The sequence below is a fragment of the Cryptotermes secundus genome, unplaced genomic scaffold, assembly GCF_002891405.2.
Source record: "Cryptotermes secundus unplaced genomic scaffold, Csec_1.0 scaffold462, whole genome shotgun sequence".
In the NCBI taxonomy this organism is placed as follows: Eukaryota; Metazoa; Arthropoda; class Insecta; order Blattodea; family Kalotermitidae; genus Cryptotermes; species Cryptotermes secundus.
The window spans coordinates 844,358-870,037 of NW_019724744.1; the positions used below are offsets into that span (position 1 = coordinate 844,358).

The window sequence follows — 25,680 nt, forward strand, 5'->3', positions numbered from 1 at the left end:
CAAGTTCCTCCGAAACGTCGTTGATTTTCAACAAGCTACAGGGCCTTATATCCAACAAGACAGAACTCTTCATAAGATATGAAGGTTAGGGTAGCTGAAGAGTTATATCTTCTGGGATATGAAGTCGTGTATGCCGTTGAAAGTTTTCCGACGTTTCAGAATCTCTGCTTACAATCTGTGTCATACTGGATTCTTCCTTGGCAAGGGAAAACTGATGCTACTATTTACTAAACATGCTATCACTCCATTCTATTATAGTACGAGCTACTCACAACACTGCTAAACAGATCGTAAATAAATAAATACACAAATATATAAACTATATTCTGACTGACATACTGAAGATGTCTGGTCGCCCAGCAACCCAAACCTGCAGTGGATACCTCGCCTGCACTTCCGTACTCAAGTACTGAAGGTAGTCCCTGTACTTAACTAAGCACTATTCCATGAAGGCGTGTGGGAGAGCGGATGTATAGATCCACACATTCTTAACTTTGACATTATGTGGATGTTAGCGGCTAGCTTCACGTTCCGGCCGATTTACCTATTAAATAGTAATTCACTGCGCCCCGGAACCAATCCGGGGACTGCGGATAAGATAAAATACTCTTGCCCCTGCCTGCAATCGAACTCCGCTTTCTCGGTCCTGCTTCCTTGGGTTTTTGCTCCGTTTTCAGTAGCTCAGAACACACAGTGTTGAATGCTAAGATGATTAATGAGTGATGAATAGGAAACGGCGTGGAAGTGAGTGGCTGTGGCACCATCTCGGCGTTCGTCTGGAGAGAATGAAGAAAACCGCGGAAAACCACCTGGACAGTCAGTGTAGGGCATGAGGTTCTCACAGCGGAGGTTATGAAGACTTATATCTTCTGGGATATAACGCCGTGTAGTCCGTTCAATGTCAACCGACGTTTCGGAGGAACATATCGCCTCTACCTTCAGACTCGAATAATGAGACACGTAAGAAAGCAGCATTAAGCAGGTGGCAAGCAGAGACAAAGTATTTTCTACGGACTACACACGTCCGATGAGTGACGGAGGTAAAGCGGCCGGGGCGTGTAGCTGACCACTCATCTTCATATAGTGCCGAGATCAAGAATGGTGGAGCTCTACCTCCATGGATTCATGTCACACTGCTTAATTAATTGAGTACAGGGCCGACTCTGCCTTCACCTTACACGGCGTTAAGCCCCAGAAGACAAGAGTTTGGACAGTCGGTGTCCGTGCCGAGTTTCGAACCAGGCTCCTCGGCAATATACACACCAACAGCGTTGCCGCCTGAGCCAACTAAATCGATCCCGCAGTCTGCAGACACAGTTGGTGGAACACACAGCAGCGGCTGTAAGGCTTTACACGAGATTCACTGCGCACTGAATACAGTGCGTGCTTTTGTGCCTGGGCTTCTGGGATGCGCAAATATGGCAAGAAGTAGCAGGGCTGTGGTTGCAGCTACACCGTGGGCGGCGAGGAGCAAAGAGACAGTGTAAGGTGCTACTATAGCCAATACACACACTACAATACTTGTCTGGACGAAACCCACTGCGCATTGTGCTGAAAGCGGTCAGGCGAAAAAGCCGCGGACAGTAGCTAAATGCATTATGCCTGTAAAACAATCATGAACTTTCCAGCGAATATGGTTCAGTGACGTGACAACAGGTGCGGGAGTCAACTCTCGAGCGTTTTTAGGCAGCGTTGCGCACAAATAACTTAAATTGTTTCGCTATGAGCAGCCAACACTGACCTGTGGTGTCCACATGCATACTCTTTTACATTCCTGTCACATGCGAACCTGACAGTTCTCACGTATGGAATTTGTAGGCGTGTTTAGGGAGACTGCATTTTGTGAAGGCAGAGTCAGTTCACACGCACTGCTTGTTCCCCTACTAAACGCGAGCCTAGTTAGTTAGTTATTGGAGAGGGTGGGTTTCCCCATGCACTTAGACCAGTATTGGTCCACTGTGCTTCCCTCTATGATATTCTACCAGTCTCTATACCCTACCGATATTGGTGCGTACCATTAGTCCCGACCGAGCCAGCGAGTTCGGCCTCTACTGGCTTGGCGGTATCTATAATGCTTTCCCCATGTATCAGAGGCGTTAGAGACTACTGTTGGGCGGGAAATGTCCTTGAATTTAGCTCAGTGACCTCCTTTGGAGATATGAGGTTCTTTTACGTGCCGTAAAGCTACGACACGGGACCCACGGCTTAAAGTCCCTCCCGGAGGACTTGTTCCCTGAATTTTTCCGCCCTTAAAAATTCCACGACCTCCGCCGGGTTTGAACCCGCGTACCACGAGTCATGAGGTGGGAACGTTACCTCTAGACTACGGAGGCCGCTAAGGCGAGCCTATGGAATTTCTAATTAGGGTGCATCCTGGAGATGGTGGCAAAATATTCCTCCGAAACGTTGCTATCCACCAATGAGACTACATTGTTCCATAGCCCGTAAGACCACAATCTGAACTCATACGGCCTCAAATCCTTCTCTAAATATGTGAGAAAGGTCTGTAAGCATCTGACTTATCTTCCTCACTTCTGAATTTCAGGTTAGTGTAAAGTTATGTAACTGTGCAGTACGTCACGAACGTGCGAGCAGCCTTCTGCTTTAGTTTATCGTGTCTATTCTGTGGGGTACTAACATTCTGTTGTGGATGTCTGAAGTATTACAGTGTACTATATACAGGAGGTAAAGCTGTCCCTATGTTTACCTAATTAAGCACTACGTCATGAATATATATGAGGGAGTGGATGTATAGATCCACCTATTCCTGATATCTTTACTGCTCGCAGGTGAGTGGTCAGCTTCACGCCTCGGCTGCTATATCCCTGTGGAAAAGGTCTCTGCACCAAACGGTTAGGAGGCTGGAGACGTGGATAGGGGAAAAAGTTTACCACCACCGGGACTCGAACTCTGACCTCTCGGTCGTGCACCCACTAGCCAGTCGCTCTACCGACTGCGCTATCCCAGCTCTTCAATTTATAAAGAAGAGTGTAAAGAAAGGTAAATGTATCCCTGTAACAGGCCTTGGCGGCCCACAGGGTTGTGAGACGTTGAGGTTCCTACATTTTCTAGACAATCGGCTCACAGATTTCGGCAAGGTTGTCAGCCTTACGCGCCGGCCGCCCTTTACCCCCAAGAATATTCCTGGTACTCATTTCTGTCAGAGGCTGAGTCCACCCCAGGGCCATAGTGCGGTTGAAAGGATTAGGTCAATTGAAAGAAAATCCAATGACCTCATCGGGACTTCAACCCTCTACCTTCCGGCTTGTAGCATAGTGCCTCAACAAACTACGCTACCGCATTCATTCCTCTCTACCATGTTTGGCTGAAACAGTTTATGCTCCGACAGATGCTTGGGGACTGCCGCCTCAGACTCGACCAGATGAGCATGTCCGGGATATCTAGTGTCGCGAGAATCCGTTGTGACATGCGCACATCCGCAACTTTCCGTTACGAATGACATATCGCTAATTACGAATGTATGAGTATAAAAGCATTACGTAGTCCTGCGTGGGGCCGTCTCTCCCCGCCCACAGCGGTGACAAATCGTCAATACGTCACTGTCTGGTGACGTGGAACTCAGTAAGCACCTGACTGTCCTCACGTGATCGGGTGCTCCGACGTTCCGGCTGCTCTTGCCACAGCCGACTTAAATCTATTTTATTCTCTTTAATTCTCTCAAACAAGAAGTTCGGGGAAGAACTAATCGCCTATTTCTTTTGATACGAGACGGACTACATAGAAAACGACGCATCCAACGATTCTTCTGTTGTTGAGTGTATTCATTGCCGCGGTAACGTCTTTTACCGAACCATTGCGTAGTGACGATAGGGGGACATTATTACAGAAACAGACTGATGGAAGAGATTTATGTAGTATGCCGTTCAGATGGGCTCAAGTGCCATGATACACATATCAAGCTTCATAAGAAGAGTTGATAGGGGGGACAGACAGACACCATCGTCATCGCATAAGCCTACTTCTATTTTTTTTAAGATAATGAAAGTAGTTCAAAATAACGACAAACCCGAAGCTACGTTACAAATTGTACGTTACAGGAACTAGACACTGCATAGAAATATATTGTAACATGACGGCTGCAAGCCGGAATAGTGGAGCCAGACGTTCGTTGATGGGCAACGGCTAAGTAAACACTAGTTTCCGTTACAACGAATAGCAACGAAGGAGTCGCTACCAGGTAACAAGCTGCTTAACACAAAATACCCGTGACAACAGAGGACAGTTAACTATTCGACGTGATATCCTCTATGCGAGCCGCCTAGCAGTTATGGAAGGAGTAGAGGTCCAGAAATCGAGTCCGATGTTCAGACAACAGTGAGAGATTTCTCAAACAGACGTCGTTAAGGAGTTCAATGTGTGAGCTGTTGTAATCAAGTGTAATTGCAATAGAAACGACCAAATAAATCCTATCGTCAGATCTAGAACCCACTTTTATTATTAGTCACGCTAAACCCTATACGTGACAATATTATGTGATGCGAATGTAACATGCATGGGATAGAACATTAATGCATACAAAATTTTTGTAGAAAACTTAAAAAAAACGATCACTTGAAAGATCTAGGAGTAGATGTTAGAATATTACAATGTCATTCATCAGGCTCAGGACACGGACCAGTGTTGTACTGTAGCATCGTGTTTTCACTTCTCACATGCAACTTCAAATCTGTTTGAATTTTAAATTACGGATGCACTACATGTTTCGACTTGCTGAAACACTGCATTCTGTTATTGTGACATGGGGGGGTTTCTAGGAAACGAAGTGGCAAATACGTTGCCACGGAGAGATTTATTCGTGGAAACCAACTGCTTACGGAACACGGTTTGCACGGATACGAAAACTGAAAGTTGTAGACGCTTATAAACCAGACGTTTGCTTCGGAATTGACACACCGTTTCCCAGGCAACGCAGTCATGAAGTCATGAAATCTCCGCCTCTCGCCGCTATAAACTGGAGTTCATTCGTGAATCTTGGAGAGAAGGTTGTCCGATATTGCCGAAAGTCCGTAGAGTACAAATGTCCGTATTCCAAACGAATATGCGCGACGGATACTCCCGATTATAGTCGTTTAGTCAATTTCAACCTTTACAGTCATTGTGTTTCTAGACACTATCCACACGACGTTTCGGAGACCAAATTCTGTCTCCGTCTTAGGTGAAACCTACTTACTCAGTTGCGCCCAATCGATAGAGCAAGTTCCTATCTCCGAAGGTCATTCGATTGGGTCCAACCTGAAGACGGAGACAGAATCCAGTCTTCTAAATACTGTGTGTTGTTTTGAATGAAAGCAGGACGATGGATAGTGCCTAGAAACAAAATAACTGTATTAACATATCATTGTCACAAACTTTTATATTTAATTCTAATTTCTGTCTTTCACTCAAGTTTGTCTTCCCCTTCCCATGTTGTATTAACAGTGCAGAGTTTAGTGGCGAACTTTCGAAGGCCGGAAGAGTACAACAGAAACAAGCAAAATATACATTTGGAAGCTACTAAATGACTTATCCATGAAATGTTTGTACTCGCGTCTTAAAACCGTTGCACAACACCTTGAGGAAAGCAATGAAGAGCCATGTCGTTACTTCAAAATCATAGAAAGAACGGCAAATTGGCTCATATATCCACCAAAGTGAGGCTGAACTTACAGGACTTGGATGAATTACGCCATAAGAAATGGAACTAAGAAATACACTAAAAACCTTACCCTATTCCAGCCAGCGAGGACAATACAGTACCCGGGAGAAATATTTCACGAAATCCGTAGACATCCCCTTCTGTTATCCATTGCTAAAAATGCAATGACCTCAGGACAAATTTCATTGCCTGATAACCTCTACAACTTAGTGAGCTCAAAAGAAGAATTGGTTGAAAAAGTATTTCCCAATATTCAACCCAGTTATAAGAATCACGATTGGCTGAGTGAACGAGCTATTCTTGCGGCCTAGAACAAAGACGTCTACGAAGTTAACAAGACTGAGCCACAGCAACGCGTGGCCGGGTACCGCTAGTATATACTCGTATATATATAAAGCCATATACTTTAGAAAGGGCATAACGTTTCCCAAGGACTTGTCTCCTATGTCTTCAGAGCAGGAAAGTGTTGTTCATAAAATTGTCCCGTGTTTGGAATCCGGAAGCCTTACTTCTGTGGGAACTGCCCACATTCAAGCAAATATGACAACGCAAGTATCATTGCTAAGCAACGTTGAGTAAATAGCTATTGCTAGGCAAAGCGAGTGAACACCTGTTGATAGGCAGAACCTACAACAATACGGACAGTGACATATTTTCTATAGATTCGACTCTAGGTTATACAAGTATAAGAAGATACATTCAATGGAAGTTTACAGTTCTACTATTCTAGTTCAGTGTTGCGTTTCGATACAACGTTCAAGGCGTTACAGAGTTCGCTACTGTTATTATTATTCTTCAGTTCTTCAAACTCAAATTCGTCTCTGTATACCGTGCAACTATAATAAATATTATAGAACAGTTCAACAAGTGGTTGTCTCTTCATATAACGACAGCCCACATTTCCATGCAAACGCAATAACAACAGACCGTTGCGTAGTAATATCCGTAACGAATTTCGTTGCGTAACAACGCAAGAACAGTGGGTCATCGCGAAGGAAAAACCCGAAACAACAAACGCGTTTCCCCAGAGACGAAAGACAACAGAAGGTCGTTGGATGACAACGGCAAAACCGAAGTGTTGAGAAGTTACATAAGGAGGGCGAAATTAGTAGCTTTTCAGCACGGCTACAGAAGCACCTACAAACGGAGCAGCACAGGTAAATCTCAGTGGAACGACAACAGCCTTTCAGCGTTGAAGATACAAAAGCAATTTACCGTATTAGAAACAGCTATAATAGAAGAAGCATTGCACGAAAATCTCAGTCAAGCGTCTACAGTTTTAAGCAGCGATATGTTGCGGTTATTAAGGATTATAAAGAGCTTCAAACTTTGGAGATGGTTGACAGGGGCCACGGAAAGTGAAATGAGTACAGATATATCACGAAAAGGGACTTCTGATTTGGAGAAAGAAGAAATGGGGAAAGAACAGTCACGTGCTTTAGAAAATGTTGAGTCCCTAAAAACCGAATTGCGAGAAGCCATAGCACAAAAGGAGACCTCAGATACAGAGAAAGAAGAAATAGGGAAAGAACTGTCAAGTGCTTTAGAAGAGGTTGAGTCCCTAAAAACCGAATTGCGAGAAGCCATAGCACAAAAGGAGACCTCAGATACAGAGAAAGAAGAAATGGGGAAAGAACTGTCAAGTGCTTTAGAAGAGGTTGAGTCCCTAAAAACCGAATTGCGAGAAGCCATAGCACAAAAGGAGACCTCAGATACAGAGAAAGAAGAAATGGGGAAAGAACTGTCAAGTGCTTTAGAAGAGGTTGAGTCCCTAAAAACCGAATTGCGAGAAGCCATAGCACAAAAGGAGACCTCAGATACAGAGAAAGAAGAAATGGGGAAAGAACTGTCAAGTGCTTTAGAAAAGGTTGAGTCCCTAAAAAGTGAAATGCAAACAGCTTTATCAGAAAAAAAGGCATCGGATTTGGAGAAAGCAAAGATTGACGGAAGACTGGCAAATGCTATGAAAGAGCTGGCCACAAAAAGTAGGACTAAAATCAATATGGAAGCACAGATCACAAGAGATATGCTGGATCTTAGTAACTTTATAGTACACATTGACGAAGTGACAGCTGGAGTGGGGCAGTGTTGTGACATCCTGGAGGAAAAATAAAATATAAAGGTGACTTGAAAAAACAAGAAGATGAGGAAGAGGAAGAGTGATATCACTCAGTACGATGAATAAAGGAGTTAGAAATGAAGCTGGATGCACAGAACTCCACAGAGGACGCGAGGGTTGAAGATGCCGCAGTCATATTTCAGAAATGAGTTAGATATACTGGTATTAAACTTTTTAATCGTCTTCCTTTGGCTCTTAAGCAACTCGTAAATGACACTTCTAAATTTAGAGCAGCCCTGAAGACATTTCTTCTCACAAATTCCTTCTACACCGCAGAGGAAATAAAGATTTAGATTTTTGTATTTTATTGCTGCTATTCCATAAATGGAACGTTGTTTACATTGTGTAAGATTTGAGGTACAACATCAAAACAGTGGGTCTGCCTCCAAACAAATTATCTAGTTTCCTCCGGCTAGTCAAAGATAGCCTGGGACTAAGGACACCGGGTGTATACAGTATCCCATGCGAGTGCGGCAAAGTCTATATCGGGCAGACGGGCCGCTCCGTGGACATGAGGTTGAAGGAGCATCAGCGGCACATCCGGACAAGTGAGCCGTAGCTGAACACTGCATCGATCTGGGACACCGCATTCAGCTTCAGAATACCTCCATCCTCGCTACCAAGACCCGCTATATGGATCGCATCATTAAGGAAGCCATTGAGATTGAACTGCATCCAGAAAATATGAACAGAGAGGGTGGGTTTTGTCTCAGCAAGTCATGGAAGCCTCTCATCTGTTCCCTAAAAAACACCCCGGGACATGACGCCAGATCCACAAGGCTACACAGGCCATGACCGACTAACATAGCAACCCCGCAGCTTAAGGGTTAGTACCCTCCGTTTAACCTTGCCTTTCTCACCCCCGACACAATATCTTATACAAAACCCTGCTCCTGTCCCAGCCCCTTCAGCCTTCCCACTCCACTGATTTCCCATGTAGAATTGCCCCCCCCCCACCCGCTGCTCCCACATAGCTGTGTGTATTTCCAACACCAGTCTGCTTGTACTGGCTCTCACGGTCTCTTCGCTTGCGGATTTCTTATTTGTCCTTCTACCCCGAAGATGGAGGCGATACGTTCCTCCGAAACGTCGGTTAACACCACATCTACACGGTGCCACATCCCAGAAGACTGCTTTCTTCGTTGTTTACATTGTCTCTGCAAATGCCTACAGAGCGAAAACTTATGGATACGAGTGGATAATTGTGACTGAGTAGGAGTGTGGAACTCATGAAAACAGTGTACGTGTTGCGAAGTTGTTGACTGAAGTAAGGAGTAGGAGAATTTTAGCAACAACAAGTACAAGTAGATTGTTTTAAAACATTTATTGAGTGTTTTGGTTTACTGTTTTATTATATAATTCTGTGACTGGTTTTATGTTTTTGTAGATTTATTTTAAATACAGATATTGTATACTTAACTGACAACATTTATTTTTGATGGCTTGCTGCATATATTATGAAATGTATGTTGTTCTGATTGATACACCTAGTACGAGTACATTATGTGACAAGTTCTATATATTGTGGGCTTGTACCAATGATCGACCTTTAAATGCAAGAAAGATATGATACAGATCTCGAACAGCTAACGTCGACGAGTGGGAACTTGAACAGTGGGAGCAAAACAGCACCAGCGAAGAAGGGCCAGTGACAGAGGAGCTACGCCGAGAAGTATGCAGCATGCTCTACCAGATCAGACGAGATTCTCTTAAAAACGCTTTAGCGAAGATCCTGGCCTTACCTCCTACCGTCACTAATACTCAGGGTTTTGCCCGCATTATCCATGACATCTGCACAGAGTACCTGAACTTATCAGAAGTCACTGCAAAACTGAGTGATGCAATGTTCCGTAAGTAGCCTGCTGAAATAGGTACGAAAATGAGGAACTTCTTAATGGAACGGTGTAAGGAATTGCTCATGTGTCCAGATATATTTCCAGCAACGCGAGCGACAAAGATCTTGACCGAGTAAAAGTTCCAGTGAAGAAGAAATGCTTCAAGGAAGTTGTAATGAGGAACAGATACGAGAGAAATGTATTAATTAAAAGAAATCAGTTATAACACAGAACAAACCAAGCACAGCAGAACACAAACTTAATTTGTGAAAGAACGATCTATGTACCAAACGCGCATTACTATCATAGCACGACTGGCCAAGTACGTAGACATAACATGACATATCAGCCAGATTGTTAGCGGAAGTTCAGAAGAATTATGTCCGTGAAAACTGAGTTTAATTTGATCTAGGATTTACTGTACTTCGGCATCTACCACTGTTAGTCTTTGAGCAACATTTATCTGTCTATCTATCTATGGCTCTACAGTCCTGTTTGGCCTTGGCCATTTTTTCAGTCTCTTATTCCTATCCATGAGGTCATTGGATTTTTTCATTTGACCTAATCCTTCCAGCCGCACTAGGCCCTGGGGTTTACTCAGCCTCTAACAGAAATTAGTACCAGGAATTAATTAAATAATTTTCCTGGGGAGTAAAGCGCGGCCGGCGCGTAAGGCAGACAACTTTACCGCCATCTTTGAGCCAATTGTCTAGATACTGTGGGACCCTCAACTTCTCACAATCCTATGGGCCTTCACGGCCTGGTACAGGGATAGCTTTAATTTTTTTATACATGGTCAGTAGGACTCCTCGGAATGGGGAGCAGCCCGTCGCAAGGCCTCTACCTACACACAGAATACAGACATCTTCGGCTTCAGCGGGACTGGAACCCACGGCTCCAGTGATCGAGCGGACGAAGACTGTTCATGCCTTCGTCTGCACGGCCATTGTGATCGGCATGAATTCACCTAAGCTGCATTACTGCAAAGAGGAAGAGAGAGAGGGCGGACAAATAAAAGGGTTAGGAGGAGAAAATGGAAAGGTAGAGGAAAGAGAATGCAGATCCAAAAAGAAAATCGTATGGAACCCCCATCTCCCTCCCAGGAGACGAAACGTGCGCAAACGCTAAACATCAATGTCAATTGCCCGGATATCCTGAGACCACAAGCAGGCGTGCAACTGTTGTGGTACAGTCTTTGTGCGGACGCTTGAAACTTACTTAATGTTATCATTAAATTCTCTCTCCCTGTAGACAGTTAACAAAAGCATGGATTTTCCGCTGAAGTTTCAACGGGAATTACACTGGTTTGTAGACAAACGTATGTTATCTGGCGGTGACTTGACCTCGCATTACACGGCTCGAACTGCTGGAAGTTCGATCCGTGTCATATGTCAGGGTTCAGGCCGACAGGTCTCTCTCGGATACAGGCTGTTCCGCAAAAGGGAAATATATTTACTGAGGACAGGTCGCATCATGCCTGCTCTCTCTGTTGCAGGGGTGGCCCGTGTGCTGGCTGGGACAGCGAAGTCATGAGAAATCACCATACATATGAAATTATAACGAAGGTGCATTTGGAGGGGATGTGTAATGAAAACACTTCAGAGAGAGTCCGGAATGGGGTATTTATAGACGCGGACGACGTGGGAAAGCAATAAAAGTTCGGTATATAGAACTCGAGGTTTACATAGCGGTAGTTATGAAGAGTTCTCTATCTTCTGGGATATGACGCCGTGTAGGATCTGAGGTTCTCACAGCGGTGGTTATGAAGAGTTCTATCTTCTGGGATATAGCGCTGTCTAGGGTCTGAGGTTCTCACAGCGGTGGTTATGAAGAGTTCTATCTTCTGGGATATAGCGCTGTGTAGGAGATGAGGTTCTCACAGCGGTGGTTATGAAGAGTTCTGTCTTCTGTGATATAGGGCCGTGTAGGGCCTGAGGTTCACACAGCGGTGGTTATGAAGAGTTCTGTCTTCTGTGATATAGGGCCGTGTAGGGCCTGAGGTTCACACAGCGGTGGTTATGAAGAGTTCTATCTCCTGGGATATAGCGCCGTGTAGGAGATGAGGTTCTCACAGCGGTGGTTATGAAGCGTTCTGCCTTCTGGGATATAGCGCTGTGTAGGAGTTGAGGTTCTCACAGCAGGGGTTATGAAGAGTTCTGTCTTCTGGGATATAGGGCCGTGTAGGGCCTGAGGTTCACACAGCGGTGGTTATGAAGCGTTCTGCCTTCTGGGATATAGCGCTGTGTAGGAGTTGAGGTTCTCACAGCAGGGGTTATGAAGAGTTCTGTCTTCTGGGATATAGGGCCGTGTAGGGCCTGAGGTTCACACAGCGGTGGTTATGAAGCGTTCTGCCTTCTGGGATATAGCGCTGTGTAGGGTCTGAGGTGCTCACAGCGGTGGCTATGAAGAGTTCTCTATCTTCTGGGATATGACGCCGTGTAGGATCTGAGGTTCTCACAGCAGGGGTTATGAAGAGTTCTGCCTTCTGGGATATAGCGCTGTGTAGCATCTGAGGTTCTCACAGCCGTGGTTATGAAGAGTTCTGTCTTCTGGGATATAGCGCTAGGTAGGGTCTGAGGTTCTCACAGCAGTGGTTATGAAGAGTTCTGTCTTCTGGGATATAGCGCTGTGTAGGGGCTGAGGTTCTCACAGCGGTGGTTATGAAGAGTTTCCTGTTACTCCAACTTTGAAGCATATGGCATCTGTGAAACGATTTGTTTCAATTTCTTACTCCTTAGACAGTCGGTAGGGTTTGAGGTTCTCACAGCAGGGGTTATGAAGAGTTCTGTCTTCTGGGATATAACGCTGTGTAGGGNCAGCGGTGGCTATGAAGAGTTCTGTCTTCTGGGATATAGCGCTGTGTAGGGTCTGAGGTGCTCACAGCGGTGGCTATGAAGAGTTCTCTATCTTCTGGGATATGACGCCGTGTAGGATCTGAGGTTCTCACAGCAGGGGTTATGAAGAGTTCTGCCTTCTGGGATATAGCGCTGTGTAGCATCTGAGGTTCTCACAGCCGTGGTTATGAAGAGTTCTGTCTTCTGGGATATAGCGCTAGGTAGGGTCTGAGGTTCTCACAGCAGTGGTTATGAAGAGTTCTGTCTTCTGGGATATAGCGCTGTGTAGGGGCTGAGGTTCTCACAGCGGTGGTTATGAAGAGTTTCCTGTTACTCCAACTTTGAAGCATATGGCATCTGTGAAACGATTTGTTTCAATTTCTTACTCCTTAGACAGTCGGTAGGGTCTGAGGTTCTCACAGCAGTGGTTATGAAGAGTTCTGTCTTCTGGGATATAGCGCTGTGTAGGGGCTGAGGTTCTCACAGCGGTGGTTATGAAGAGTTTCCTGTTACTCCAACTTTGAAGCATATGGCATCTGTGAAACGATTTGTTTCAATTTCTTACTCCTTAGACAGTCTGTAGGGGTCCTTGTCCGGGGGATTACCCCGTCGCAAAGCTGCCACCTATACAGGACAACACAAACATAGAGACATCCATGCCTTGAGTGGAATTCGAACCCATGATCCCAGTGTTCGAGGGGGCGAATACAGTTCGGCCGATGTGATCGACTTTCGACAGACTGCATGGCAATATATCCCAAAAGACAGAACTCCTCAGTATAGGCTCGGATGGACGAGGAACTAGCGCTGTGGCCTGGGCAGACTTGCCACCACTTAGCGAGTCAGCCGAAGGTGAATCTGGAATGAAGATACGAGGGGACAAGGAGGGAAGATTTGCAGCGTGTATGTGTGGGGGTGCATTACGAGCGCTGAAAGCTCCCGTAGCGTGTGTTCCCTTCTGAGCGAGTAGGGATGCTTCAGCCAGCCGTTACTCTCAGAAACCTGTAGATCAATGGCAACAAAAGGATTACTTTCCTTCCGGACTCCTCGGCGCTTTGCTCACAATTTCAAAAGGCATTTTCTGGAAACAAATTTATTCGGAGATGTGAAAACTTATCACGTGTCTCCTGTTAAAACAAGAACTTCTGGGAAGAACGAATCACCTACTTTCCTTGATCCGACACGGACGGCATAGAAACGACGCGCCCAACAATTCCTCTACTGTTGCGTGTGTCTTCAATGCCGCGGTAACGTTTATACCAAAATCGTTACGCAGCAACGATACAGGGATTTTTACTGAGCCGTTGTCTAGCAAAGATAAAGGGATTTTTATCCAGTCGTTGCACAGCAACGATAGGGGACATACATATACAGACAGACCAGTGGGAGGGATTTATAAAGTACGCTGTTGAGATGCGCTCAAGTGCCACGCTACACATACCAAGTTTCATAAATATTGCTTCAGCCATTCAAAAGTTGGTAGGGTGGGATACACAGACAGCTTGTAGATTGCATAAGCCTACTTTCGGCCATTCTAAACAAGAAAGTAGGCTAAATACGACAGCAATTATTTTGAGACACGTAAGATTCCCGCAGCAGTATATGAAGAATACCGTCTTCATAGACGTGACTGACAACTTCACCGCCATCTGTGAGCCGATTGTCTAGCAAATGTTGGAGCCTCGATTTCTCACATCCCTATGGGCCTCCATGGCCTGTTACAGGGATACATTTACCGTTTTACTTTTCTTAGAAGGACGAGTGGGCACTGTCTGGGAACCTTGCCACCCAAACTTAGTGTCTCAGTTCCTCCCCACGTCCCCTCTCTCTCTGTTTTCTTCAGTCTTCAGAGAACCCACATGGACCGAAAGGGAATCGATCTTGGAACTGGACCTTGGCGCCTGCGCCCAGCCAAGGCCCGGAAATGACTTAATGAAATGAGAATGTCAAAGTGGAGGACTTCGCATATGGCAGGGCTGGAGAGGGGACACTGAACCAGGCAGGAAACCACACTGCCCTCTGCAGGCATCTGGCACACTAACAGCTTCCCTCTTGCTGTCTCCAGACCGCACACAACGTTGTTCCTGCGCTTAATCAATTAAGAACCATGCCATGGAGACATGGGGGAATGGAGGAACAGCTTCACTCTCCCTGACCTCCCACTAGATAGAGGTGAGTGGTCAGCTTTACTCCCAGGGAAATCGACCCCAGTACCCATTGTATAGGAGGCTGAGTCGGACCCGGAGTAGTATATGTACGGGGATCGTACTGAAAGTCATGAGCAACAATTTTTTGTAAAGTAACATGCTTTGTTATTGGCAAACCAAATACACCACCTCAATCTACAGACCTTTCTTTACTTTTCCACACAATCGCCACTTCTTTGTATACATTTCTCCCAGCGTTCTGGGAGTTTGAAAATTCCCCTTCTGTAAAATTCCATTCCAGCCATCCGAAGACACTGACGCACTGCTTTCCGAATTGCATCCCTTGTCTCAAAACGTTGTCCACGCAGCTGATCCTTCACAAATCCGAAAAGATGGTAGTCGGAGGGTGCCCGATTAAGGCTATAGCAGGGGTGTGGAAGAACTTCCCACCTCATCTTTGCAATTGCTTCCAATGTGAGGCGAGAGGCGTGGGGGGCGAGCGTTGTCATGCAGGATGATGATGTTTCGTCCCGGACGTTTATCGCGCAATGCACGACGGAGCTTGTGCAGCGTCTGGACATAACGAGCAGCATTGATGGTTTGCCCAGGTTCCAGGAATTCGGCCAGAATAAACCCTCTGCATCCCAGAAGACTGTGCCCATCAACTTCGCAGCTGATGGCACTGTCTTTGCCTTCTTTTTTGATGGAGAATGCAAATGGTGCCATTCCATACTCCGCCGTTTCGTTTCAGGCTCGAAATGGTGAAACCAGCTTTCGTCACCTGTCACAATACAGAGCAAAAAACCATCGCCTTCGTGTCGATATCCCTGCAGCAGTCCTGAGGTGATGGCTTTTTGCTGACCTTTGTGGTCTTCGGTCATTAACCGTGGGATCCAATGAGCACAAACTTTCCCATAGCCCAAGCTTTCAATCATCTCCTGTACTGCACTGTGCCCTATTCCAAGTTTTCGGGCTACTGTGTCCACAGTCACACGCCTGTCATCTTGAATGATCTCATCCACTCTGTCCTTGTTGCGTTCAGTTGAGGCTGTTCGAGGACAACCGCTCCGAGGCTCATCTTCGATGCTGGGGTTCCCATCTTTAAAATGTTTCACCCATCTTCGAACACTGCTCGCACCCATGCACACACTTCCATAAGCACGCTGAAGTCTCTGGTGAATTTCTGCAGCAGGGATTTCCTCTTTCACAAGAAATTCGATTACAGCAGGCTGGCGAAACGACATATCGTCGGCCATTCTGTTAGGAGTGATACTGGTCACGTGATGCAAGCTATTGACGCCACAAGACACTCATGGTTAACACAACAGCTGGTTCCACCTACCACCGTACTCTCCTTCGTCTGCTGTTTCCAGGTTGCATGCAAAAAAAAAGTTGCTCATGACTTTCGGTACGACCTACATACATGTGTCCGGAACGGTTTCGCAGGTACAGGTATTTCGCTGTACAGTTCTGAAACTGTTGATAAGAAAGAGATATTACGCACTGTTTCTACTATCGGTATTTATTGCTCAAGTGACAAAGTTCGAGTGAAGCTGAAGAATCTCTACTGTTAGTATCCGCTGCCAGGAAACGTCTAGTGAAGGCACTGTACGCTGGAGAAAGCTTAACATGTGGAAATCAGCGATAGTGTTATAGTTATTTGTAGTTACGACCTGTAAGTGGTCAATAAATCTATTCACCACTCCAAACCCCGTCTATAATCACTCTTGCACATGATAATATGTACTACCCACACGAGAAAGTTGAAGTCTACTTCCCATCGCTTTACCCTATCACCAAACCACTTTCATCAGAGGAACGAAAAGTTCAAACCCGGAAATTTTATTTCCTCCAATAAAATGTCTCTCTCGCTACCCCCTCCACTTACCCTTCTCTCATGTTCCATAGAGGAAAAACAGCATGCGTCGGGACGCCTAGAGGTGACACGCGTTAGGATGGGACGTCTCGCCAACCGGACTCACCGATAAAACCATCCAGTTTTTTTGCATACAAATGAACGGTGCTGACGTCATGTCGGAGGCACAAGCCGTCCAGACACCAGACTACGCCATCTGCTGGTCATTTCAGTTAGTTCGGCCCTTATCGGCCGCTTTAGGATGACACGAGAACGCTTCACCCATTACCATATACGTTCCCGCAAACACGGGCTCGGTAATGCTATCAGAGAGTCTGCAGGATTAATGGTTCTCTTTGTGGGGCGTCCATTCAGTGCGCCGGCTGACTTATCGCGACGTCAGCGTCACATTTTGCTGAGAGGGAAGAAGAGTAACAGCTTCGCTTTCATTTTCTCTACGTCTAGTTCAGGCAGTTTTGTAGTTTACACAGAAAATCAGACGACTTCAACAAGGTGTAAATCGTTAACATCTGTTGCTATGGTAACAGTTACACAATTATTGAAATCAGAATAGAAATGTGGGTAATTTTATTGACAGCAGACACTTTCATTTTAGCAACAGATGTTTACGATAACCGAGATTAACTGCCGTGGGGATTCGTTGCGCTGCCCACGTGACACCCTCTAGCCGCAAAAGTTGGCATTAACTTGGCCGACAAGCGGCGGTCGCTCGGTCGGTACAGTTCGCTTGCGGACTACAGGCCACGGAGTCTGTGTTTTTTGTTTGAGGTACTCTGATTTGTTGCGTAAACTACAAAACTGCCTGAACTAGAAGTAGAGAAATGATAGAGAAGGTTCTTCTATCCTAAAAGGTTTAATGGGATGGGATACGTGTCCATAACAATAATATAGCGTGTAGACACGTTACCGCGAAACAAACAACGAAGCAACATCCGCTACTAGGCAACAGGTTCCTAATAAGCTGATATGCGCAGCCGTTACTGAGTAACGCCTTCGCAAACATGTTCCCACGGAAATTATTGGAATATAACAATGAATGGTATTTTCTACGCGGTCCGTGCCGATATTTTATAAAGCGAAATGTTTACGCCAAGGGAAATGTGGGCAGGGGTGCCTCAATTTTCTGTTCTATCCCTTACTTTGTATAATATGTATACTACATAAGTGATACCGCCCCCCCCCAAACACCTGGTGTTTACCTAGCCCTCTGCCGACGACACTTGTCTGTACGCGACAGATCGAAAGGAGCTCTCAGCTCAAAGCAGGCGCGGTGTGAGCGCTGGAATATTAAAATTAATGAAGATAAAGACTCAGGGGATTTACGTTTCTCGCAGTCGTCAGCTTCAGTCTCATCTTACACTGAATGGACGGAACATTCTATTTTTAAATAGTGTAAAATATCTCGGTGTAATCTTCGATAATAAATTTGTAATTCTGTAACGATTGTTGCATTATTGACGGACTTAATACACAGACGTTCGATAATATAATTACATGGAGATTACATATAGAAATGATCGAAGTCAAGGCCTTCAGAACAGTTATTAGCATATATTCCCTAGTCACAAGTGAGTGATTAAGCACTAACATTAAATTGACCCTCCACAAAGCTCTCATTAGGAGCAAAATGGCTTATGCTTGCCCTGCCTGGGAGTTTGCAGCAGACAACCATCTAACGAAATTGCAGCGCCCTCAACACAAAGTTTTCCAAGGCGCGCAGCGGCTCGCGATTTACACGTGGCTTTCACACTTCCGTACGATTATATATTAAAACTGTGCAGGCAACAAGCGGAAGTCATACAAAATCATGCAAATGCAAATATTCGCAACACTGGACAAGGCGAACCCCGACACGGGAAATATAAGAGGCTTAAACTCGGTGGCGGTCAGCATACAGCCGTTCAAGTGACTCGACTGCTGTTGTAGCAGGAGCTACTAGAAATAGGGCATAATCTGCTGTACTGAGCATGGACTGACAGAAGCATTGTATATTTTTTATATACATTTAACAGCACGTAAAATGTAAATTTACATACTGACAACAGACTTATTAGTGCTGACTGTGGCAAATGACAGCCTCCTCCTCTTGTCAGAGAGAGTGCCCCAGAAGGGTGCCAATCCATACCAAGCGTGACAATATATATCCCCGCTCTTTCAGACACTTCGATCACAGTTATGCTGGCGGGTATATTTAAGGAGATGCTGCTGCTAGTGGTGATAATTACTGACTTCAGACCTTCACGGTGCCTCTTTGTTGATGATAATGAAAAGCCAAGGGGAGGAAAAGGTAAATGGGACTGGGAGGAGGTTTAGAAGAAAGGCAAAGATGAGGAGAGGGGAAGAAGAGAAGCTCAACAGGAGGGAAGGAAGGAGGGAAGGAAGGAAGGAAAGAAAGAGAGAAGGAAGGAAGGAGGGAAGGAAGAGAGAAGGAAGGAAAGAAAGAGAGAAGGAAGGAGGGAAGGAAGGAAGGAGGGAGGGAAGGAACGAAGATTCTGGCGATGATCTGTAACACTCGGCATTCTTGTGGTTTTGCACTTTGTCCATCTGCCGGTAAAGTAAATATGTTTATGTGTTTTACTATGACACGAAGACCTGTGGATTAGTGGAGGTATAACTCCACCATCTCTACCTCGACATTAGATGAAGGTGAATGGTCAGCTTCACGCGCCGGCGGCTTTAATCCCAGGGAACCTAACCCCTGTACCCATAGGATAGGAGGCTGGGTGGGCCACAGAGAAGGTAAGGACGCTATGGAGAAGAGAAACATCTTGCCCGACCCGGGATTCGAACTTCGGTCGTCCAGCCCGTAGCCCGTCGCTTTACCGATTGAGCCATCCCGACCCCTCGTCCGGTATTTTGGAAAACACAAGAGGAGGCAACGTTCCGGCAACTGGGTCTGTTTTCATCCTCGGGTGAGGGAGGGAGACACCTGCTCTTCACCAGACGCGGTGTTCTCTTGTCTTTTAGAATGCCGGTCGAAGGACGAAGTGCAAAACGAGTTGTCCTGAAGAAAGAAAGGAGAGGGGAAAGAGTAAGGATTACGTGGAGGAGGAGTGAGAGGAAGATGTGAAGGTAAAGAGAAGCTGAAAACGAAGAAATTCGGGGTAAGTGACGAACCAGATAGCGGAGAAGATGGCAAAGGAAAACATTAAGAAGGAGAGATAGGAGGAGGAATTAAAAAGGGAAAGAATAAGTACCAGAAGAACAGAGAAGAAAAGCCAGAGAAAAGGGAGGAGATGAAAAGGAAGAAAGACATACGGGGGAGGAGAAGAGATAAGGAGAAATAAACGAGAAGGAAAAGAAGACAAGAGGAGAGCATGAAAAATAAAAAAGGAGAAATAAGGATATACGAGTACATCTATTCCTTAAGCCATATCCTTTGCTACAATCTTCAGAAAAGCATCGGTCCAACTAACACTGACTTCCTCAAAAGAACTTCCACATCAGAGGATTCAATTCAGTGGCGAACTAGCGGTCAACTGGGTTTTATTCAGGCGCACTCCACATACTGCGGGGATTAGAAAGCTGTCTTTCCATTTGGGGCGGCAGACTTTTATGTCATCATAGTATTCTCAACGCGCTTCTGACTGAGGGAAGTTCAAACTTACTCCGTGAGGTTAGCTACACAAGACGTGACACCCTGGGGCGTGCAGTACATGGACATGCCGATACTGTTCTTCTAAATAAAACTGAGCCGCCACAATTCTTCCCGGGAGAAGGCAGCCATTAAATTTGCTTGCGCATCGCCCTAGAGTTGCGAACCTCCATATGGAAACAGATGGTGCCACAAGCTGTGTACAAGAGCTACATGTTCTCTCTTCTAATTTGGATTCCTTATAAAATGCCACGGGGGTGCACATCTACCCCACACCCCACCGGAATAAATGTTATACTGAAATGATGTTCTGTGTCCAGGTTACGTTTCATCATAATCATCATCTCATCCAGTATCAGGGCTATTAAAAACTGTTACGGATATTTCAGAACATAATCCTTCCATCGTTTCAGAGGTCCTCCCACATTTCGTTTTCCATCTGGCTGATACTTTAAAAATTCTTTAGGAATTCTGTCAGAGTTTACCCCGTTAACATGTTCTTTCCATTATGCTTCGTATCACTCTCACTCACTGGAGGAGCCGCCAATTCTGCAGCTACTCAAGAACTTCCCAGCATTTTATGGAACCAGAAGGTTCATTACCGTGCTCACAAGAGCTCTCCACTGGTCTCTATCCTGAGCCAGATCAATCCAATCTATAGCATCCCATCTCATCTCTCTCACATCCATTTTAATACTGTCCACCCACTTACGCCTTGGTCTTCCCAGTGGTCTCCTTCCTTCCGGATTTCCCACCAATATCTTATATGCATTTTTCCTCCCCACTATTCGTGCTACATGCCCTGCCAATCTCACCCTCCTTGACTTGATCATTCTAACTATACTTGGAGAAGCGTACAAGTTATGAAGCTCCTCATTATGCAGTTTTCTCCAACCTCCTGTCATTTCATCTCTCTTCGGTCCAAATATTCTCCTCAGCCCCTGTTCTCAAACACCCTCAGTCTATGTAAGATCTGAGGTTTTCACAGCGGTGACTATGAAGAAAGCAGTCTTCTGGGATGTGGCACCGTGTAGATGTGGTGTCAACCGACGTTTCGGAGGAACATATCCTCCGAAACTTCGGTTAACACCATATCTACACGGTGTCACATCCCAGAAGACTGCTTTCTTCACCCTCAGTCTATGTTCCTCCCTTCATATCAGAGACTAAGTTTCACACCAATACAGAACCACAGACAAAGTTATAGTTTTGTATAATCTAATTTTTACGTTTTCGACAGAACAGAAGAATAAAGCTTCTGGACCGAGCCTTTTGTTTTCTCGTCTGCCACTGTACATCTCGCAACAGGGTTGCCTCAGATTGTGACACCATACAGGAGGGTACCAGTGTTTCAGGGGGCATTGCCTCTACACCCTGAGGGTACACCTAGCCTGCCATGAAACCTGAAACTCGATTCTTCCAAGGCAGGGAATTGCGTACAAGTGCCTCAACCAACTACACTATCGCATGCCTCTACATTAACATAAGTTATTTTAATTATCAGTATTCCGTACGAACTATCAAGAATCTTCACACAGAAATCGAAAAAAAAAAAAGTTTCGCAATGAATGACGCCGTGAATTCGAACTGGCCTTATGTCGATGTGGGGGAAAGACTGTGAATTATGAATTAGAAAGTGAGTGACAACGGCCTAGTTCAATGTACTACTGAAAAATGCACCTTAAGTTCCAAGCACGATGACCTGCTTTTGGGCAGAGAACCGAACTCGGGACCTCTCAAATATGAAACTGGTGTGCCAATGACTAAACCGCCACGTTCAGCCAAGCAGGCCACAATACTAGTAAGGCTATAGGTTTGTATTTGGGAGATTCTCGGTTCGAATCTAGGTGAATTTCGGGAAGTGCCTCCATTAAGCCACGATCTCTCCCTTCCAGTTCCTGCCCGATGCTGCACTGGCTGCGTCGTGAAGGAATTTCCCCAGTCTGTTTCTTATCGTGTTCTGATTGCATTCTGTTTCCCTGAAATTCGAGGTTTCTGCGTCGGAATGAACTTGTTTAGTTATTTATTTGTTTGTGCTTTCCATTCGCCTACTTACTGATTCCTCCTCTACGTCCGCATCATCCTTTGACATATGCAGCCAGCCTGAAATCGATAATTTGCTCTGTTTTGCTTTCCAGTCCGAGCTTCTGACTAACTCCATGGAGTTGGGCCCTTCTTGAGAAGCCGCCAGTCGCTGAGTCCCTCAAGAACTTCCCAACATTTTATGGAACCCGAAGGTTCATTACCGTGATCACAACATCCCTCTCCAGTTCATATCACCCAGTCCTATATCTCTAAGATCCATTTTAATATTGTCCGCCCACCCACGTCTTAGTCTTCCTGATGGTCTCTTTCCTCCTGGATCTCCCACCAATATCCTATATATTCATTATCGTGTTCACAAGAGCTCTCCAGAGCCAGACGATACCAGTCCAAACCACCCACACCTACGCCTGGGTCTTCCTGGTGGCTTCTTTCCTCCTGGATCTCCCACCAGTATCCTATATATACATTATCGTGTTCACAAGAGCTCTCCAGAGCCAGACGATACCAGTCCAAACCACCCGCACCTACGCCTGGGTCTTCCTGGTGGCTTCTTTCCTTCTGGCTCTCCCACTAATATCATATATGCATTCTTCTTCTCCTCATTCGTACTACATGCCCTGCCCATCTCGTTCTCTTTGACTCTCTGACCCTGGGGTCGACTCAGCCTCCAACAGAAATGAGTACCAGGAGGCTTCCTGGGGGTAAAGGGCGGGTGGCCAGCGCGTAAGGCTGACACCGCCATCTGTGAGCCGACTGTCTAGAAAATGTGGAAGCCTCGACCTCTCATAACCCTATGGACCTCCACGGCCTGTTACAGGGATAAGTTTTATATACCACCGTCACAACATTTTAGAACTTCTTTACTATGTTCCTTGTTAATCAGTGTCCAATCATTACACATTAGTTTCGTCAGTAAAAATTCAGAGCTCTTTGAACAAGCAGTTCCTGTCTTTGGAAGTGGGAGTTCACTGAACAATCTGTCGCCCCACGTTTCTGTATAACAGAACACTGCGACGCAACGTAACATACAAGGACGTGGCCGTATATCGGAATGGACACAAAACATAGGATTCTTAGAAAATTAATATCACACCGTGGGCCTTAAAACACAGCTGAAATGCTCGGAGTGGCGGTTCCAGAACTCCTGCAGTTCACAGAGTACACTATCATCCTGTTACTTTCTATGGAACTCCTCGAAAAACTGAACAGTACAGTCTTCTGGGTTGCAACAAGTCGTTTCGGAGGAAAATGTCACCTCCATCTTCAGGGTTGAAGAGTAAACCAGGCAAGAAACTAGCAGAAGCATTCTCAGTTGAAGACGAAGATGTATGTTCCTCCCAAACGTCATGTTCTCTTCGAACTACAGAGCACTAAAACCCAGAAGCCGTCATCTTCATAGCAACCGCCGCGACAGCCTCAGATCCAACCGTCAAAAACTTGTCCTTTATTCTGTCATTCGAATTAGGAATACCACTAGCAGCGGGGAAATGATGTCATGTTATGATTCGCACATCTAAACGAATAATAATAATAATAATAATAATACTTTACTAAATAACACCAGGCAGAGAAGGAAAGATACATGAGGAACAAAATGTATATACGAGATGGCGAGAAATGCCTAAAACTTAGGAACCTGATTTTTTTTCCGAGAAGTTGAGCCAACTTGTCCCGTCAGATTTTCCGCCCTTATCTTCAGTCCCACTGGACAGTACCTCAGATCACTCTCATCATGCCATGCAACACCATGCAGTCTGGAACGCCGCCAAACAAACAAATTCTGTGACACATGTGGACGCATGAGTTCCCTACCTCATCGTAGATGAAGTTGTCGATCTCCTCGAGGGGGCGCCCATACAAGCGGCTGGGGAAAGGCTCGAACTTGCCGGGAAGCACGGAGCCGTCCTCCACACTGAGTTTCCTGCGCGGCTGGAACCCATATTCCTTCACCAACTGCACCGTCTTGTTTTCCATGCGTTCCAGGGACTCTCGTGTGAACGGCTTCACCTGCGATTTGAGGCCCTTCCCACTGCCGCCTGGGGCGGCACCGCCCCCAGGCCTGGGCCCCGCCGTTGTGGCGGACGGTCCCGGGCTGGAAGTGGCTGAAGTGGCGGGCATTTCGCGTCACATAGCTACGGTTTGCTTCGTCTGGCGTCTCCGCTCCAACTGCGACACGGCGCGGAGCGGCTCGGCGCTGTTGCCCGGACCGGCGCCCCTCGGCACGGTCCGGCGCCATAGTGACTGAGAAGAAACTTGGAAGGATGCCCTCACACACTGAACAGCAGCTCGATCGTCCTGCAAATTATCATTTTATATTACGAACACATTCAGTTTACTGCGTCGTTAAATAAACAAAGCAGTAAAGATAAAGTAGCAGCCATCACACTTAGCAGGTTTATTTGTAGAGACAAATACATCTTTGCACTCTAAACAACACAAATACCTATATGTACCGCCTGCTTTAACAATACGAGAATCGGTATTTTGCCCACAGAATGTAATTATTCATTTCGCATGACACAATAAGCAACATTAACCGGCTGGTCTTTGTAATGGCGACACTCTGTATTATCTGTGAGGTAGGATTTGTATATTTAAATGCATATTAGATTAAATTCAAGGCTTCAGCTGGGGGATATAAATACGGGGACATGGCCCTCCAGGTTGGGGGAATCTCGAATCTGAGATAGTAAAATGTGGTCATGAGCCCCGTGGTATTCGGACCTGAGAACGACTGCGCTGTCGAGGACCAGCAGCAATTGTAAACTACAGACCCATCCTCTCGTCAGAGTGGACGTTACATAAGGATTATAACCGCAAGTGTTCAGTTGGAATATAAAATTACTGATCGTGAGTCTCGAGGGGCTTGTCGCCAAGACGAACTGTTTTGAGGTAAACAGTCAAGCTTAAATTAATCCTGACTCTGACTTAAGGCTTCAAATAGTTAAGGCTTTTGGCGTTTGGGAACGAGAGCACTGGGGAGAAAATTCGCACAGAGCCGGGAGTACTNCCCCCCCCCCCCCCATCTCCCAAATATAATTGCGGTGATCAAGTTACCGGTGTCATTTTACAGACACGGTGTTACATAGGGGAAAGGTTTTCGTTGTCGATAAGGATAACAAGTATCGATATATCGTACAATTTCTTGACAGTATAAAGTGGTTATCCTATGACGCTATGGGCTGTTACACTAGAGCGTCGAAAAATATGACAGAATAACGATGAATCGGGAAGGATTCGGAAGGAAACGTTCGTGGCCAAATCAAGGCACTATACCGGCATCTGGCTGGGTGGACTGAGAATCATAATAGCCGGTGTCTCGGCAGAGATTCGAACCAAGCACTTCCAGAGCACAAGTCTAGAGATTTACCGCTGTTCGCACACGCTTGGTATCGCTGTGTAAAGCAGTAACTGTATGAAACAAAGTGGTGAAGTATCTGGGGGCCCGACTTCAGTTTAGTTCAAGCATGAAATCAATGAGTTCGCTTCGTTTTGTTTAGGAGCCGCTCTTTGGGGGGGGGGGGGGGTGGGGGGGGAATCCCGCAGAATCTCACCTAATTTGCGCACAGACG

At 45.8% G+C, this 25,680-nt stretch overlaps 1 protein-coding gene across 2 annotated transcripts in view; it reads right to left on the bottom strand.

Moving 5' to 3' along the window:
• LOC111862803 (sodium channel protein 60E) overlaps positions 1 to 25,680 on the bottom strand; it is a 142,540-nt gene that overhangs the window by 112,410 nt on the left and 4,450 nt on the right. For both annotated transcript variants that reach the window (XM_023848493.2, XM_023848492.2), the window contains exon 2: positions 23,921 to 24,403. In XM_023848493.2, the coding sequence (XP_023704261.1) occupies positions 23,921 to 24,226 (306 nt within the window). In that variant the 5' untranslated portion in view covers positions 24,227 to 24,403. The remainder of the gene's footprint in view (positions 1 to 23,920; positions 24,404 to 25,680) is intronic.